Genomic DNA, 13,989 nt, shown 5'->3' on the forward strand with positions numbered 1-13,989 from the left:
CCCCAAATGTTGAGATGTATACTACTGGTATTTATATTTAAAGTACAGTGATTATTTCTAAACCTACAACTGCAAATATTATACAAATCTGCCTTTTTTTCAGTGCTGTCTTCTGTCTTTCTGGATAGTGTGTAAGTGGCCATACTAGTTTGTCTTCATCTTAGCTTTCATTTCTGTTTGGGAGAAAAGGATCAACAGGGTTGACTCCATGGCAATCTTGTGTTAGGAGTCTCAGGTACAATGGACAACAAAGGAGAGTAGACAGTCATCTGAGAAACCGGATACATTTGTGCAGATGATATAGCAAAGACAAAGGAGTAAAAGTCATGGGCTGGCATATAGGCCACATGAAGGAGCTCAGTGTTTGCATGTAAAAGCTTCATGTTCACTTTGGGTCCAGATAGAGCCGAGAAAGACCCCTGTCTGAATTGCTGGGGCCATCCTGTCAGTCAGGCAATACTAAACTAGATGGACCAAGAATCTGATGGTGTAAGGCCTGACTCCTGCTTGAAACCCTGTGCAGCTGCTGAAACTGCAAGTGGAATTGATAAACTAGGTTAGATATTGTAGTTGTTCCCAAACTCTGGTCCTTCAGGTATTTTGGACTTTAATTACCGGAAACATCGGCCACCCTTGTCTGGTAGTCATGGATTCTGGAAGCTTAATTACAAAATACTTTGAAGATCAGAGTTTGGAAACCACTGGGCCAGATGGTTTGTTTGACTCAGTATAAGACAGCTTTCTGTGGTCCTTTATGCTGGGAAACAAGCATAGGTGGGAAAGTAATGCTGTGAAAGGATTTAAAGTTGCTAGATAAGCATATGGATGGAAAGTTAGTACAGTATACGGATGATAAGAAATGTGAACAGTCTTGGTATCATGACCTGCTTAAGCAGGATCTGCCTTTTAAGAACAATTCCTAACAGTAATTGAATGTATGTGTGTGGGTACCTCAACCCAAAATATGCATTTTGATTTAACATTTTCTGTCTCTAAAGCTCTAGTGAGTAAAAAAACAACAGCCCTATGTTACAAGTGCGACTTGTTACTTGCCTGCCTGAAAAAGTTTGTCATATATTTGCTATGGCAATAGAGAAACAAGATTAAACCAGGGCACCAAATTGACTTAGGGTGGTGTCAGTGACTAGCACAGTGAAACTCTCATCTCCTAGAAACCCTGACCAAGTTCTGCAATTTCTTCTTATTTATTCTATTTATATATATACATAGTCCAAGATTAAGTGTTAAAAGTCTGAAGGATGAAAAATCTGAGAGAGAATTAATCCTCTTTCAAGAAGTAATAGTCTTCTACAGCTCTAGTTCTTGTCTGTCCAACTCAAGTAACAGGCCTGCATTCTTAGGTAACCACTAACTATCTCCTTAATAACAACTCTGGTAGATTATGAGAGATTCTCTCCCCCCAACACACGCTTAGCAGGACAAATCTAGGTTTGTCTCTTTCACTTTGTTGTTACTATGTGTTGTCAAGCCGACTTTGACTTGTAGTGAGCCCTTGAGTGTGAGACCTCCAAGACACCCTATTATTGACAGCCCTTCTCAAGTCTTGCAAACTCAAGGCCGTGACTTGATTGAGCCAATCTTTTACAGCTGTGTTTCTAAATATGGAGTTGGATGGCAACTAGATGAGGTGGTCAGAATAATGTGCTCATGATGGCAAGGCTTGCCGGAGAGTGAATGTGAGCCTGTGGATTCTCCTTCATTGTGGAATTTCAGTAATAGAACTCACACTTTGCATGCAGACGTCTCTAGCATCTCCAGAAGGGGAGATGTTGCCACTCGCAGTGAACTGAGACAGCTTCCCCAAGGGTAGAAGGTAGAGTTTTATTTTGTTTTTTTATCTCCGGATCCATGCCAAGGATTCACAACTAGTTATGGCTCCTTAAATATAAGAGGTTGTGCATTTGCACTGTTCACGTCTTATGTCTATTGCACCCCAAAATTGAAAGGTCTGGTGCTGCTTGAGTCCCAGTTTGAGGGGAAAGACACGGTATAAAGGATGATGATGATGTTGATGGTGGTGACTCTAAATGCAAATAATGCTCTTGTTATGTTTACCCTGCTTCTTGCAGCACTTTCATGAGCCCCTTGGGAGGTGCAGCCCTTTTGACATTAAACAAAGGAAGAAGAAGAGAAAGAAGTTGTTTTTGTGGGTTTTTCAGGCTATGTAGCTGTGTTCTAGAAGAGTTTATTCCTGATGTTTCACCAGCATCTGTGGCTGGCATCTTCAGGGACGTCAGGAATAAACTCTTCCAGAACACATCCACAAAAAGCTATCAATGCAGGCTGTGAAAGCCTTTAACTTCAGAAAGAAGTTGGTTTGGAAAAGAGGGTGTTATTAGGTTACCTTTCTTTCCCAGTAACTTAATTTATATCCTGATCTGCTAAGTTGTGCCTCAGAAACCAGTACATTGCGTTTGGCAAAACAACATGTTCTCCCACTTTAGTCTTCTGTGTGTGTGTCATTAAGGTAATTACCAAGGAATTAAAGCAGGATGGCTTGGTGCTCTGGCAGCAAGGGTGCAGGCTTCCCTCCTGGTAGACTGCAGGTGTAAATGAACAAGATCTGTTAAAAGGTTGATGACCTTCTTAATTCATGGCAGCAAACAGTGGACAAAGGAACTGAAGCAAGTTTATTAATTGATATTTACTCTGAAAGGTTAATGGAAGCAGTAGTGCTTCTAATTTGCTTGCCCACACAAGATCTTGTTAGGTCAGATTGTCTCCGTTTTTTTAATTAGCTGGAAGTGTGCAGTTTTCCACATTGTATAAAATTTGGAGGAAGAGAAAGGGGACAGCATAGAGATGTGCCAGCAATGCTATCTGGGGGATTCTAGGAGTTGTACTATTATCAAGCTTTGGGCTGCAATACATTTTGAAAGACTGACTGCATCTGATATATATGGGTTGAAGGAACACCATGGAAAGAGCCACTGTAGTTTAGTGGTTTATGTGTTGGACTAAGATTTCAGGAGGCCAGAGATCAAATCCTGACACAGGGCCAGAACAGACGGCCTGTTAAAGACACCTTCCGGGCGTCTTGGGAGCATGGCATTCACACCCTGCCCTCTCTGATGACACCTGAAAGCTGGCTGGCTACCCAGACGTGGGCAGCTTCAAGACACTCTGCTGTATTGGACTACAAGAGTACAACTAGATTATGGGCTTTGTGTTAGCAATACATAAAAAAGACAAATGTATTTCTTTAAACTACTGAATGCTAAAATTGTAATTTTGGTACTTATGGAACTGTGATATTGGATCATAAGAAGGAGGTTTGGTTTTTTGTTTTTGTTTTGTTTTTAAAAAAAAGAGTGACCATTCTTAGGCCATCATCATTAAATTACTGTTTTATAAGAAAGACTTTTTAAAAAGTTACATTAAAACAACAACAACAACTATTCCTATGTTGGAGTATGCTGCAAGTTTCCCTGGTTCCTACTGGCTAGACTTGGAGCATTAATTTAACCAGTTGCTGTTACTAATGATTGTTTTTGCCATTATTATATCATAGAGTCATAGAGTCTTAGAGTTGGAAGGGACCACAAAGCCCATTTAGTCTAACCTTTGCCACCCAGATATACACAAATAAAGCACTCCCCAAAGATGCCCATCCAACCACTATTTAAAGACCTCCAAAGGTGGAGATTTCACCACCCCCAAGGAAGTCTGTTCTGCTGTCAAACAGCTCTTACATTAAAGACATTCTTCCTAATATTTTGGTAGAATCTCTTTTCTTTTAATTTGAATTCACTGGTTCATGTTCCAATCTCTGGAGCAACAGAAACCAAGCTAGCTCCATCCTCTACAAGACATCCCTTGAGAAATTTAACACCTATGTTTTGCTTGCCTGCAAAAATATCATGGTGCCTTACTGAAATCACGTTATACTACATCCACAGCACTCCGCTAATCTACCAAGTTGGTAAATCTATCCAAAAAAGGGAAATAATATTAGTTTGTCATGACTTGTTTTGGAGATACCTATGCTGGCTCTTACTTAACATAGGCCTGGGACAGGCCACCCGAAAAGGGCGGCCTGCCAGCGACCTACTTTCCTTTGGAGGGAAGCCTCAGCCGCCAAACTGCACGGCTTCCCTCGGGAGGAAAAAGAACCTGGGAAAAGTGGGGTTTTTTTCCGCCACAGGACATACATAACGAGTGCGCATTCGTTACATAAGCAACACGCGTTGACATGTGGATGCCACGCATTGCTTATGTAACAATGGTGTTGCCCGTGTACACAGGGTGCCGCCATTGTTACGCCACCCGTACATAGTAGGGTTAGGGACTGTGCGGTTGCCGTGCAGTCCCTAACCCTAAAATCGGGGCTGGTATGCCATTTGTTGACGGTATTTGTTCCTTTATAAGAGCAAGGCAAAAGAAAGCCAAGCAACAGCAAGAGGGAAGCAGCTTTCTCCTTGCCTATTTCCATGCTGTCGTAGCACTTCTGTTGTCCTTCTTGAGTCATAAAAGCATACCTTTTGCCAAACAGATTTTACCAGCTCAACAAAAAACATACTTTTATGCCTCTCTCCCTCAGGAAGAGAACAGAAGTGCTTCAGTGGCACATGGAAAGGCAAAGAGAAAGCCATTTCTTTCTCGCTTTCTTTTGTCATGCGATACTAGATGTGTACAAATTTGACTGTTTAATGATCTATACTAGAACATTTTCCGGTATCTACATCAAGTTGACTGGACAGTAGTTGTCTAGATACTTTAAAAAATATTTTGCCATTTTTGAAGATGGGGGCAATATTTACTCTCTTCCAGTCTGCTGGGATTTCTCCTGTTCTACAGGAATTCTCAAACATTATTGACAATGGCTCTGAAATTACATCTGCAAGTTCTTGCAGTACTCTTGGGTACAGTTCATCTGGCCCTGGGGACTTGAATTCATTTAGAGTAGTTGAGTATTCCTTTACCACTTTCCCTATTCTGGGCTATAGTCCTCTTTCTGCTTGATTTATTCAGTTTTCAGCAGTTAGAACACTATTTTTCTTTTGGGAGAAGACTAAGGCAAAGAAAGTATTAAACAGTCTTCTGTCTGTTCCCTGCTAGAATTTCACCATCTTCTCTACACTCTGCCCCTGCTGTTTCCTTGTTCTTCATCTTACTCCAAACATAGCAAAAACAACAACCTCTTTTTTATTATTTTTAACCTCTCATTCAACCTAAGCCCACTGTGAGCTTCAGGTTGTATGACTTTTCTCATACGAGTACTGTACTGGCTTTTAGTTTGTATTTCTCATTGGTGATTTCCTACTTCATCCGTTTTGTCTATTTCTTCTTATTAAAATCTCAGCTCACCCAAATGTTCCTTATACAGTGGGCCCTTGTTGTCCACTGGGGTTTGGTTCAAGGACCCCCCCCCCCCCTGGGTGGATAACAAAATCCATGGATGCTCAAGTCCCATTCAATCTAGTGGCATAACAAAATGGTTTCTCTTATATCAAATGGAATTTATGCTATCTGGAATTTATGCTTTTTCTGAATATTTTCAAACTGTGGATGCTTGAATCCTTGAATAAAAAATCTGTGGATAAGGACGGACTGTACATCCACCTTAGTTTCTTTAGATACTTCCTACTTTTCTTCCTCATCAGAATTGTTTGTAACTATGCCATCAGTATCATCAGTGTCTCACCTTTAAGAAACATTTTGCATCATGAGCTCCCTGCCCTTTTAGCATTTCTGATCATGGGATGTAACCCAGTATTTTCCTAAGCCTATTGATCACCTTTCTTGAAGTCCAGAGTGCCTGTTTGACTTCCACTTTCCTTTGTATAAAAAAATTGCAAGATACACAGTTACTCCCCCCCCCCCCCCACTCAGAAATCATACTGTTTCCACCCCATCGACAAGTCTCTGTTGGTTAGGATATCTGTTGGTATGGATGAAATCCAGAATAGCTGATCACCATTTGGGTTCCTCCACTTTTTGTACAATGAAAGGGTGCTCAGCAATGGCTTCACTTCATCTTGGAGAGAAGCGACCAGTGAGTTGCCACAGGGTTCTGCCCTGGGCTCAGTGCTATTCAACATCTTTATTGATAACATGGATGATGGAATAGAGGCCATGCTAATCAAATTTGCTAATCAAAAGTGGATGCAAAATATTGGAAACAATATATCAATGGATTGTTGGGAAAGATCATGGTCAAACACTCATAAATTTTCAATGTGTAACAATTTAAAGGAAAATTATTTTAAAATGTTCTTTAGGAGTTACTTAACACCCATCCAATTGGCAAAAATTAAAAAATCTAATAATATCAATTTTTGGAAATGCAAAAAAACCCCGGGCTCGTTTTTTCATATGTGGTGGCAATGCAAGGTAGTAAGGAAATTTTGGAAAAATATATTTAAGAATATTACAAATTATATGCAAAAACATGTGCCCTTTTCACCAGAACTCTTTCTATTGAATATAATCGATCCCGATATACTAAAACTGAATCGAGATGACAGCAGCAAGCTTATTTATATGATAACGGCAGCTAGAAATGTGTATGCCAAATATTGGAAGAAATCTTACGGTCCACCAATTAAAGAATGGGAAGCAAAAATACATGAGTATGCAATAATGGATAACCTATCAATGTTATCACTTGGCAGAACAGTGCAACAGTGCAAACGCAAATGGAAATGTCTGTTAGAAAATTAAGAAAAAGAGGTGGTTTTTTTTTCTTTCTCTTTGTAAAATCTAAGATATGTGTGCAAATGGAAAACAGTAAAAAAAAAATTTTTTTTTCCTTTCTCTTTCCTTACTTTTTCTGAATATGGAATATTCGAATATGGAAAATATGATTTGTTGGATCATTTCAACACAATATCAATATACTCAGCTTTGTATGAACAGAAAACTCAATAAAAATTATATAAAAAAAAATAAAAATTTGCAGATGACACTAAATTAGGAAGGGTACCTAATACCCCAGAGGGCAGGATCAGAATTCAAAATGACCTTAATAGATTAGAAAGCTGGGTTAAAACTAACAAAATGAATGTCAACAGTGAGAAATGTAAGGTACTACACTTAGGCAGAAAAATTGAAATGCATAGATATAGGAGTGGGGACACCTGGCTTAACAACAGTACATGTGAAGGGGATCTAGGCGTTCTAGTAGACCCCATGTTGAACATGAGTCAACAAAAATCCATCAGTGATACCAACCTAAATGCACAATATACTTGTTGCAAGCTTTCAAAGCTCCATAGGCTTTTTCATCAGGCAAGGTGATGAAGAGTGGACTGTGACCTCCAACCAAGGTAAAACAATTTTTTTCTTCTTAAATTTGGACTGAATCCACATGTTTTACCTCTACACCAACAAAATGTTCCTGATGCAAAAACATGGAGACTTCTTGAGGAATCCATTGTCCTCTGCCTACAAAGAGCCCTGTGACCTCACTGGAATGCAGACATACTGGATTGCAAAAGAGGGGTCCCTGTTGAAATGCAAATGGATTTTAAGTTTCCTGGACTTTGAAAATCTCCCTGTTGCCGCATGGACAGAAGGAGGAAGAGCCTGCCTTCACAAAATATATCCTCCCCAGTATACAATCTTTACTAAGGGTTGAAACAATATGCAGGCATCTGAGTAACATCTCCAGGTTTTTTTCCTCCTCCTGTTTGGTTTGTAACATCTTGCCTGATGAAGAAGCCTATGGAGCTTGCATTTGTTAAATGACCAACACAGCTACCCCTGAATGTTTTCTGTATTCTGCGTCAACAGTGTGATGAGGCAGCTAAAAATGCCAATGCGAGTCTAGGCTGCATCAATGGAGATATAGTGTCTACATCAAGGGAAATAATAGTGCCACTCTATTCTGCTTTGGCCAGGCCTCACCTGGAATACTGTGTCCAGTTCTGGTCATCATAGTTCAATAAGGATGTTGACAAGTTGGAGTGTGTATAGAGAAGGATGACCAAAATGGTGAAGGGTCTGGAAGCAATACCTTTTGAAGAGAGACTTAGGGAGCTGGTTATGTTTAGCCTGGAGAAGAACCAGTTAATAGGTGATATATTAGCCCTGTTTAAGTATTTGAAGGGATGTCATACTGAGGCTGGAGCAAGCTTGTTTTCTGCTACTCCAGGGAATAGGACCTGGAGCAATGGATGCAAGCTACAGGAAAAGAGATTCCACCTCAACATTAGAAGGAACTTCCTGATAGTAAGAGCTGTTCGACAGTGGAACACACTCCCTCGGAGTGTAGTGGAGTCTCCTCCTTTGTAGGTCTTTAAAAAGAGGCTGGATGGTCATGTGGTGGGAGTGCTTTGATTGTGAGTTCCTGCATGGCAGGAAGTTGGACTGGATGGCCCTGGTGGTCTCTTCCAACTCTATGATTCTGTGATTCTATGAAATTGTCTGACAGGCTAGTGGGAAAGTTGTGGGACCTTACACTATTGTCAGAGTGTGATTTACAACTAATATCAGGGTGATCTAATTCTCCCATTACTATTGTAACTTCCCTTTTGAATATTCAACAAGGGAGCCTTTGCCAACTTTCTGTCCCAGGTCAACCAACTCCAGACAGCGTGTCCATGTCAGTTGCAGTCCAACATGTTTAGAGGGCACTAGGTTTGGCAAGGTGACCCCAAAGGCAAAAGCAGGGCAAGCTTGAGACAGTGATTTTTAACATAGCATGGTTTGCAGAAGGTACCAAACATAGTCCATGGCATCACCAGGTAAAAGGATCTCATGTAACAGGCATGGTGGTGTTAATAGTTGTAGTAATATTACTGGCCAACCTTAATATTATCCTTAATAATACTGGCCTACTTTAGTGTGCTGTGTAAGGATTAACAATATGATGACTATGGAACACTTAGTTAAATATACTTTATGTGTAAAATCATTTCTGAATTGCATGTTTTCTACCTGAAGAGCTAGTTGGACATACAGGAAGCAAGAGCTAGTTGAACATACAGGAAATACACATTTGACTAAAGTGGCTTAGATGCTGTGAAGATGCATTTTTAGACAGGCTCTGGCACTTTTTGATGAATGGAGAAATAGTGGGGGAAATGTTTTCTCAAAGATCAGTTTTCAACATGACTGTTGTTCCTTGCAGATGAAGATCCCTGCAAAGCGGACCAACAGGAACAGTGAGGACGACAGCATCCGAGAGGCCACCAGCTCCCAGCTCAGCAGCTCAAGGGACTGCCTCAGCGATGTGAGTACCTTCAAGAAGCAATGGGTGCTGCACTGCAGCTGTTACATATACCTCACTGAGCAAACATTGGCACCCAGAGGTCACTGTGTGACACATTTTCCCTTCTCTGTGCCATGATTGAGTGCTGTCACATAACTGACTTAGTTCCGTTGCAAACACTATAATCATAACACAAATAATATGATACTGTAAGTGAAAGATCAGAGACAATAAAAACAGAGTGAATTTTTTTATTCCTCAATGGAAAGATGGCTCAAGATTATTTTCTTTGAGGAGAAAAAGTTATGTTTGTATTGGGAGGGGATTACAAATAGAGGGAGCTTTTTGTGTATCTTCAAGTTATTCCTTTGATAAGAAAAGTGTGTGGGGGTGTATATATATATTTTTAAAAACAAGCTACAAGTATACCTCTGTTAATAAATTGAGTGGCTTCCTGGGCATTATTTTTTACAGAAAATCTGGTACCACAGGCAGAAATAACAGGAAAATAATAAGGATAGGTTCCTATGTCACAAAAAAGAAGAGTAGTTCAGCATGTTTCAGCAGACTTTTCCTCCAAAGCTAACATTATGCAGCTGGAAATTAAACAACTGGGCCAGATTAGCTTTGCAGAGGTAGACCAACACATTTTGAATCTTTGAGAGACCACTTGAAAGCTTCTTCCAAAATGCATCCTGGGATGATTTTTTCCTTTCTTTCACCAGCCTCTACGAACAAAATGAAGTCCATTTTGGTGGCCGAAATTTTTACATGTATTCCTTTTTAACATGCTGGGGGAGCTGATGAGTCAGGCTTATTTGCTGTCTCTTTTTCTGTTTTGCCATTCAAACATGTTCAGTAAGAGTTTCTGAAGGTAGATGTTGTTTATCTTACTTGTTATAGGCAAGCATACATAAGTACATGGGATCAGTCAGAATAGAATCCCCTTTCTTTCCCAGATCAAGCACCAAAAACCTATGTTTCTTGAGCCCTCCTTCACCTTCCTCGAGCAGCAATGCTGCTAAAATCTTTCAGCTAGACAGAGAGCAAGTCTGAAAAGGCAGCAGCAATGGACAGGAATAAAAAGACTTTGTAAAAAGGAACTTCTTTTTTGTCAGAGGCTAGGCGATCAAACAGACCGGTAGCTTGGAGTGGCCAGAGGCCGCTTCAGCCCCGATCAACCCCTGACTGGCACGGGACCACAGCAACCGGGCACTGTGGTCTCAAGATTGGCCACTGCCATAGTCTGGAATGGACCACCGGCAAGGAGTGGCTTTTCCCTGCTCCTTTTGCAGCTGACTTTGGGCTGCATTATCTGGCCCCAATGCATCATCTGCATGTCACACCCGTGGATTGGCCCAAAGGTGGCACTTTTTGCCCATCTGTTTCGGTCCTATATTAACTGAAGTATATCTGTCTTGTATAAATATTTCGGATTTCATGGATAAGCTTACTTATTTTATGCTTTGAGCCATGAGTTGAGGGAAGCATTGGAATGGAATGAGGAGGTACAGAACCTTTTAATTAAAGAAAATTAGTGCTACTTTTGAGTGAAATGTCATCATGAAGCAAGGCAACGGTTGATGTGTGTAAACACATAAATGGGTCTATTCCTCCCTCATGTCTGGCCTCAGTTGCCAAAAAATCAGTTGAAACAGTGGGATCATTTTATGTGAAGGCTTTTTTTTTTTTTTTTTGGTGTTAGCAATTAGCATTTTGCCTTCATTAAAACATGATTTTTTGCTAATTAGGACCTTCCCCGTTAAGAGCTATTTAAATGACGAACAATAATCAAACGATGGCACAAGGCATGTCTGAAATATTAAATTTAACATTTTAATGGCAAGCCATGGTTACATCCCAGGGAGAGTGGGTTTTCATGTTGAGTTCTATTAATGTGAAATATGCTTCATAACTAAAACCTGTCACAGGGAAGCCTGCTCACACCAGCCAAATTCAATTGGACAGTTAATTTAGCTTTAAAATTGAAAACACTACCTCTTTCTCTGGATGCAAAAGGAGAGGGGAGGGGGAAATCCTTTGATAAGAGTAATGTATTTGCTATTAAAGCTTTCAGAGCTTATTCTCCCGAAGAAGGAGAAGGAGGGGAAGGGAAGGGAGAGAGGAGGGGGTAAAATGGCTCCCACAAATGTGTTTAAAAGCTGAAAGTATTTATTAAAAATGTCAGCAGAAAAGTGCTTTTGGCAGATTAAAACGGGATTCAGCTTGACAGCTCTGACAGCAAAATGTGACAGTAGTGGTATTGTGGGGGGTGGTGGTGGTAGAATTCACTCTACATGTTTTGAGTGTGAATGGGGTGCTATAAACAGCTTGTGCGGTGGGAAGAAATGAGAGGGGTTGGGGAGAGAAGAATTGCAGCCATGTGCCTGTGAGTTGATTCCAGGATAAGAAATTGTGTGTGAATCTGAAGAAATGGTGCTGGGAGGGGGAGAGGGTTAGGAGTAGGGATGAAGCCCTTGTGGGAATATCATCTTGTTTGCCTGCTGTTGGCTGTTGTTAGGATGTTTTCCCCCCAAGTGCTTTGTTTCTTAAAATATCAATTGTCTCTTCCTCAGTTGCACTACAGGCACAACAACCACTGAATGACTCTTGTGGGCTCTATGTCTCTGTTCTCATAAGAACACAGGAAGAGTCATGTCAGATCAGACAAAGGTCTGTCTACTCTGTTCTGCTTCCCATAAAGGTCAGCTAGCTGCCTCTTAGCAGTGCACAGTAGGACATGAGGGCAGTAGTTGTCTCCTGTTCTCCTTGCTCAGCAGCATTTTGCCTCAGAGCATGGCTAGTAGGCATCAATAACTTCCTCCTCTGAGCCTTCGTCTAATCTTCTTTCAGTACTATCTAAATGTGATCCCTTTCCTCTCTCTTCAGGTCTGGAGAGATAGACATGGCTTAAAGCAGCTGATAGGATGTAACACTGCTGAGTATAGATGCAAAGAGGAAAATGACGGAGAACCAGTTCCTCTGCTGTCACATAAGGACTGTACTAGAAAACCAGAGGTCAAAGGATGCATCTGTTAGCCAAAATTCAAGGATCCTGAGAGGCCACCTACACTTAATATCCAAGTTGGGGGGGGGGTCTTATTAGCTCAAATGACAGCAATCGAGTGGGCTCAGGCAACTTACGTGGGGATCAAGCCTATGTATAATAGTTCTGAGACATAGGACTCTTGAGTGTAATTCAGTATAATTTTATTTATAGTCAAAGGAAATCACCATTCAAATGAGACATCCACTCACACACACATTCAAGAACTATCAATATAAACAATATAAAGGCGCTAGCAGATAGCAACTTAAAGGGGTTTGCAGAGGACAATACTATACCAATTCCAGAGTGTAGCTATAATTGAGGGAATACAGTGAAATGGAAAATGGCTCAGTAGCTGCTTTAGGATTGTGGCATAGCCAGCTTATGCTGAGGAGTCAGGTGAGATGTGGACAGAGTATCTGACCTCAAACGAGACTGAATTGGGCAGACTTATTTATAGGACAAAGCATATCTTGGGCCAGGTTTTGGGACGGGAAAGGATTTCCAGGAGGGAAGAATGAGCAAGGAAGTTGAGAGTGACTGGACTATCAGTACACGTGCCTTTGGACAATAGAGTATCGTTCCTGGAGGGGCATGTGCTTGGATTTCTGTTCACTCCTACCAGTGCAGAGATTATGCAAATTTCGATCTTAATAGATCTATCCTATCTACATGCTCTTTTGCTCCCTCATGCCGAGTTTACCACAGCTCCATTTCAAATTGGCTTTAGGATGGGATACGGAGTTGAGACTGCTATGGTCGCCTTAGTCGATGATCTCCGTCTGGGTATTGACAGGGGAAGTGTGACCCTGTTGGTGCTTCTGGAACTCTCAGCAGCCTTTGATACCATTGACCATGGTATCCTTCTGGAACGCATGAGAGAGTTGGGAATCAGGGGCACTGCACTCCAGTGGTTCCGTTCCTATCTCTCAGGCAGATTCCAGATGGTGATGCTGGGAGACAGTTACTCTTCTAAAAGAGAGTTAAAATCCGGTGTCTCTCAGGGCGCCATTCTATCTTCCATGCTATTCAACATTTACCTGAAGCTACTGGGCGAGATCATCCAGACACATGGGACAGGGTGTTATCAGTATGCTGATGACACCCAAATATGTTTCTCCATGTCTCAGACTGCTTCAGTGACTAAGGAAGGCATCTCTCCTCTGAATGACTGTCTTAGGTCGGTAATGAACTGGATGAGAAAAAACAGACTAAAATTGAAGCCCGGAAAAACTGAGGTACTCGCTATAGGAACCCCAAATCTGGGGATGGAGATTTGTCAACCAGTCCTGGATGGGGTCACACTTCCCCAAAAGGATTGCGTTTGCAGCTTAGGAGTGCTCCCGGACTCGTCCCTCCAGTTGTCATCTTAAATAGATGTGATGGCCAGGAGCGCTTGTTATCAACTTCGATTGATACACCAGCTGCAACCCTACCTGGACCAGGGGGCCCTAGAAGTGGTGGTACATGCACTGGTAACCTCTCGTCTTGATTTCTGCAACATGCTGTACATGGGGCTACCCTTGTGCTAAGTTCAGAAGCTTCAATTGGTCCAAAATATGGCAGCCAGATTGCTCGCTGGCAAATCCAGGTTCAACCATATAACACCTGTCATAAAATCTCTTCACTGGCTGCCAATTAGCTTCCGGATGCTGTTTAAGGTGTTGGTCATTACCTTTAGAGCCCTACATGGCTTGGGTCCAGGTTATTCGTGGGAGTGCCTCTCCTTATAATCCACTCTGCACTCTCAGATTCTCTGGGGAGA

General features: G+C 41.4%; 1 protein-coding gene across 1 annotated transcript in view; it reads left to right on the plus strand.

Moving 5' to 3' along the window:
* LOC121916500 (fibrosin-1-like protein) overlaps positions 1-13,989 on the plus strand; it is a 699,030-nt gene that overhangs the window by 346,538 nt on the left and 338,503 nt on the right. Inside the window, exon 3 of the mRNA XM_042441668.1 lies at positions 9,095-9,196. Within this exon, the coding sequence (XP_042297602.1) occupies positions 9,095-9,196 (102 nt within the window). The remainder of the gene's footprint in view (positions 1-9,094; positions 9,197-13,989) is intronic.

This window comes from Sceloporus undulatus, chromosome 10 (genome assembly GCF_019175285.1).
Source record: "Sceloporus undulatus isolate JIND9_A2432 ecotype Alabama chromosome 10, SceUnd_v1.1, whole genome shotgun sequence".
Classification (NCBI taxonomy): Eukaryota; Metazoa; Chordata; class Lepidosauria; order Squamata; family Phrynosomatidae; genus Sceloporus; species Sceloporus undulatus.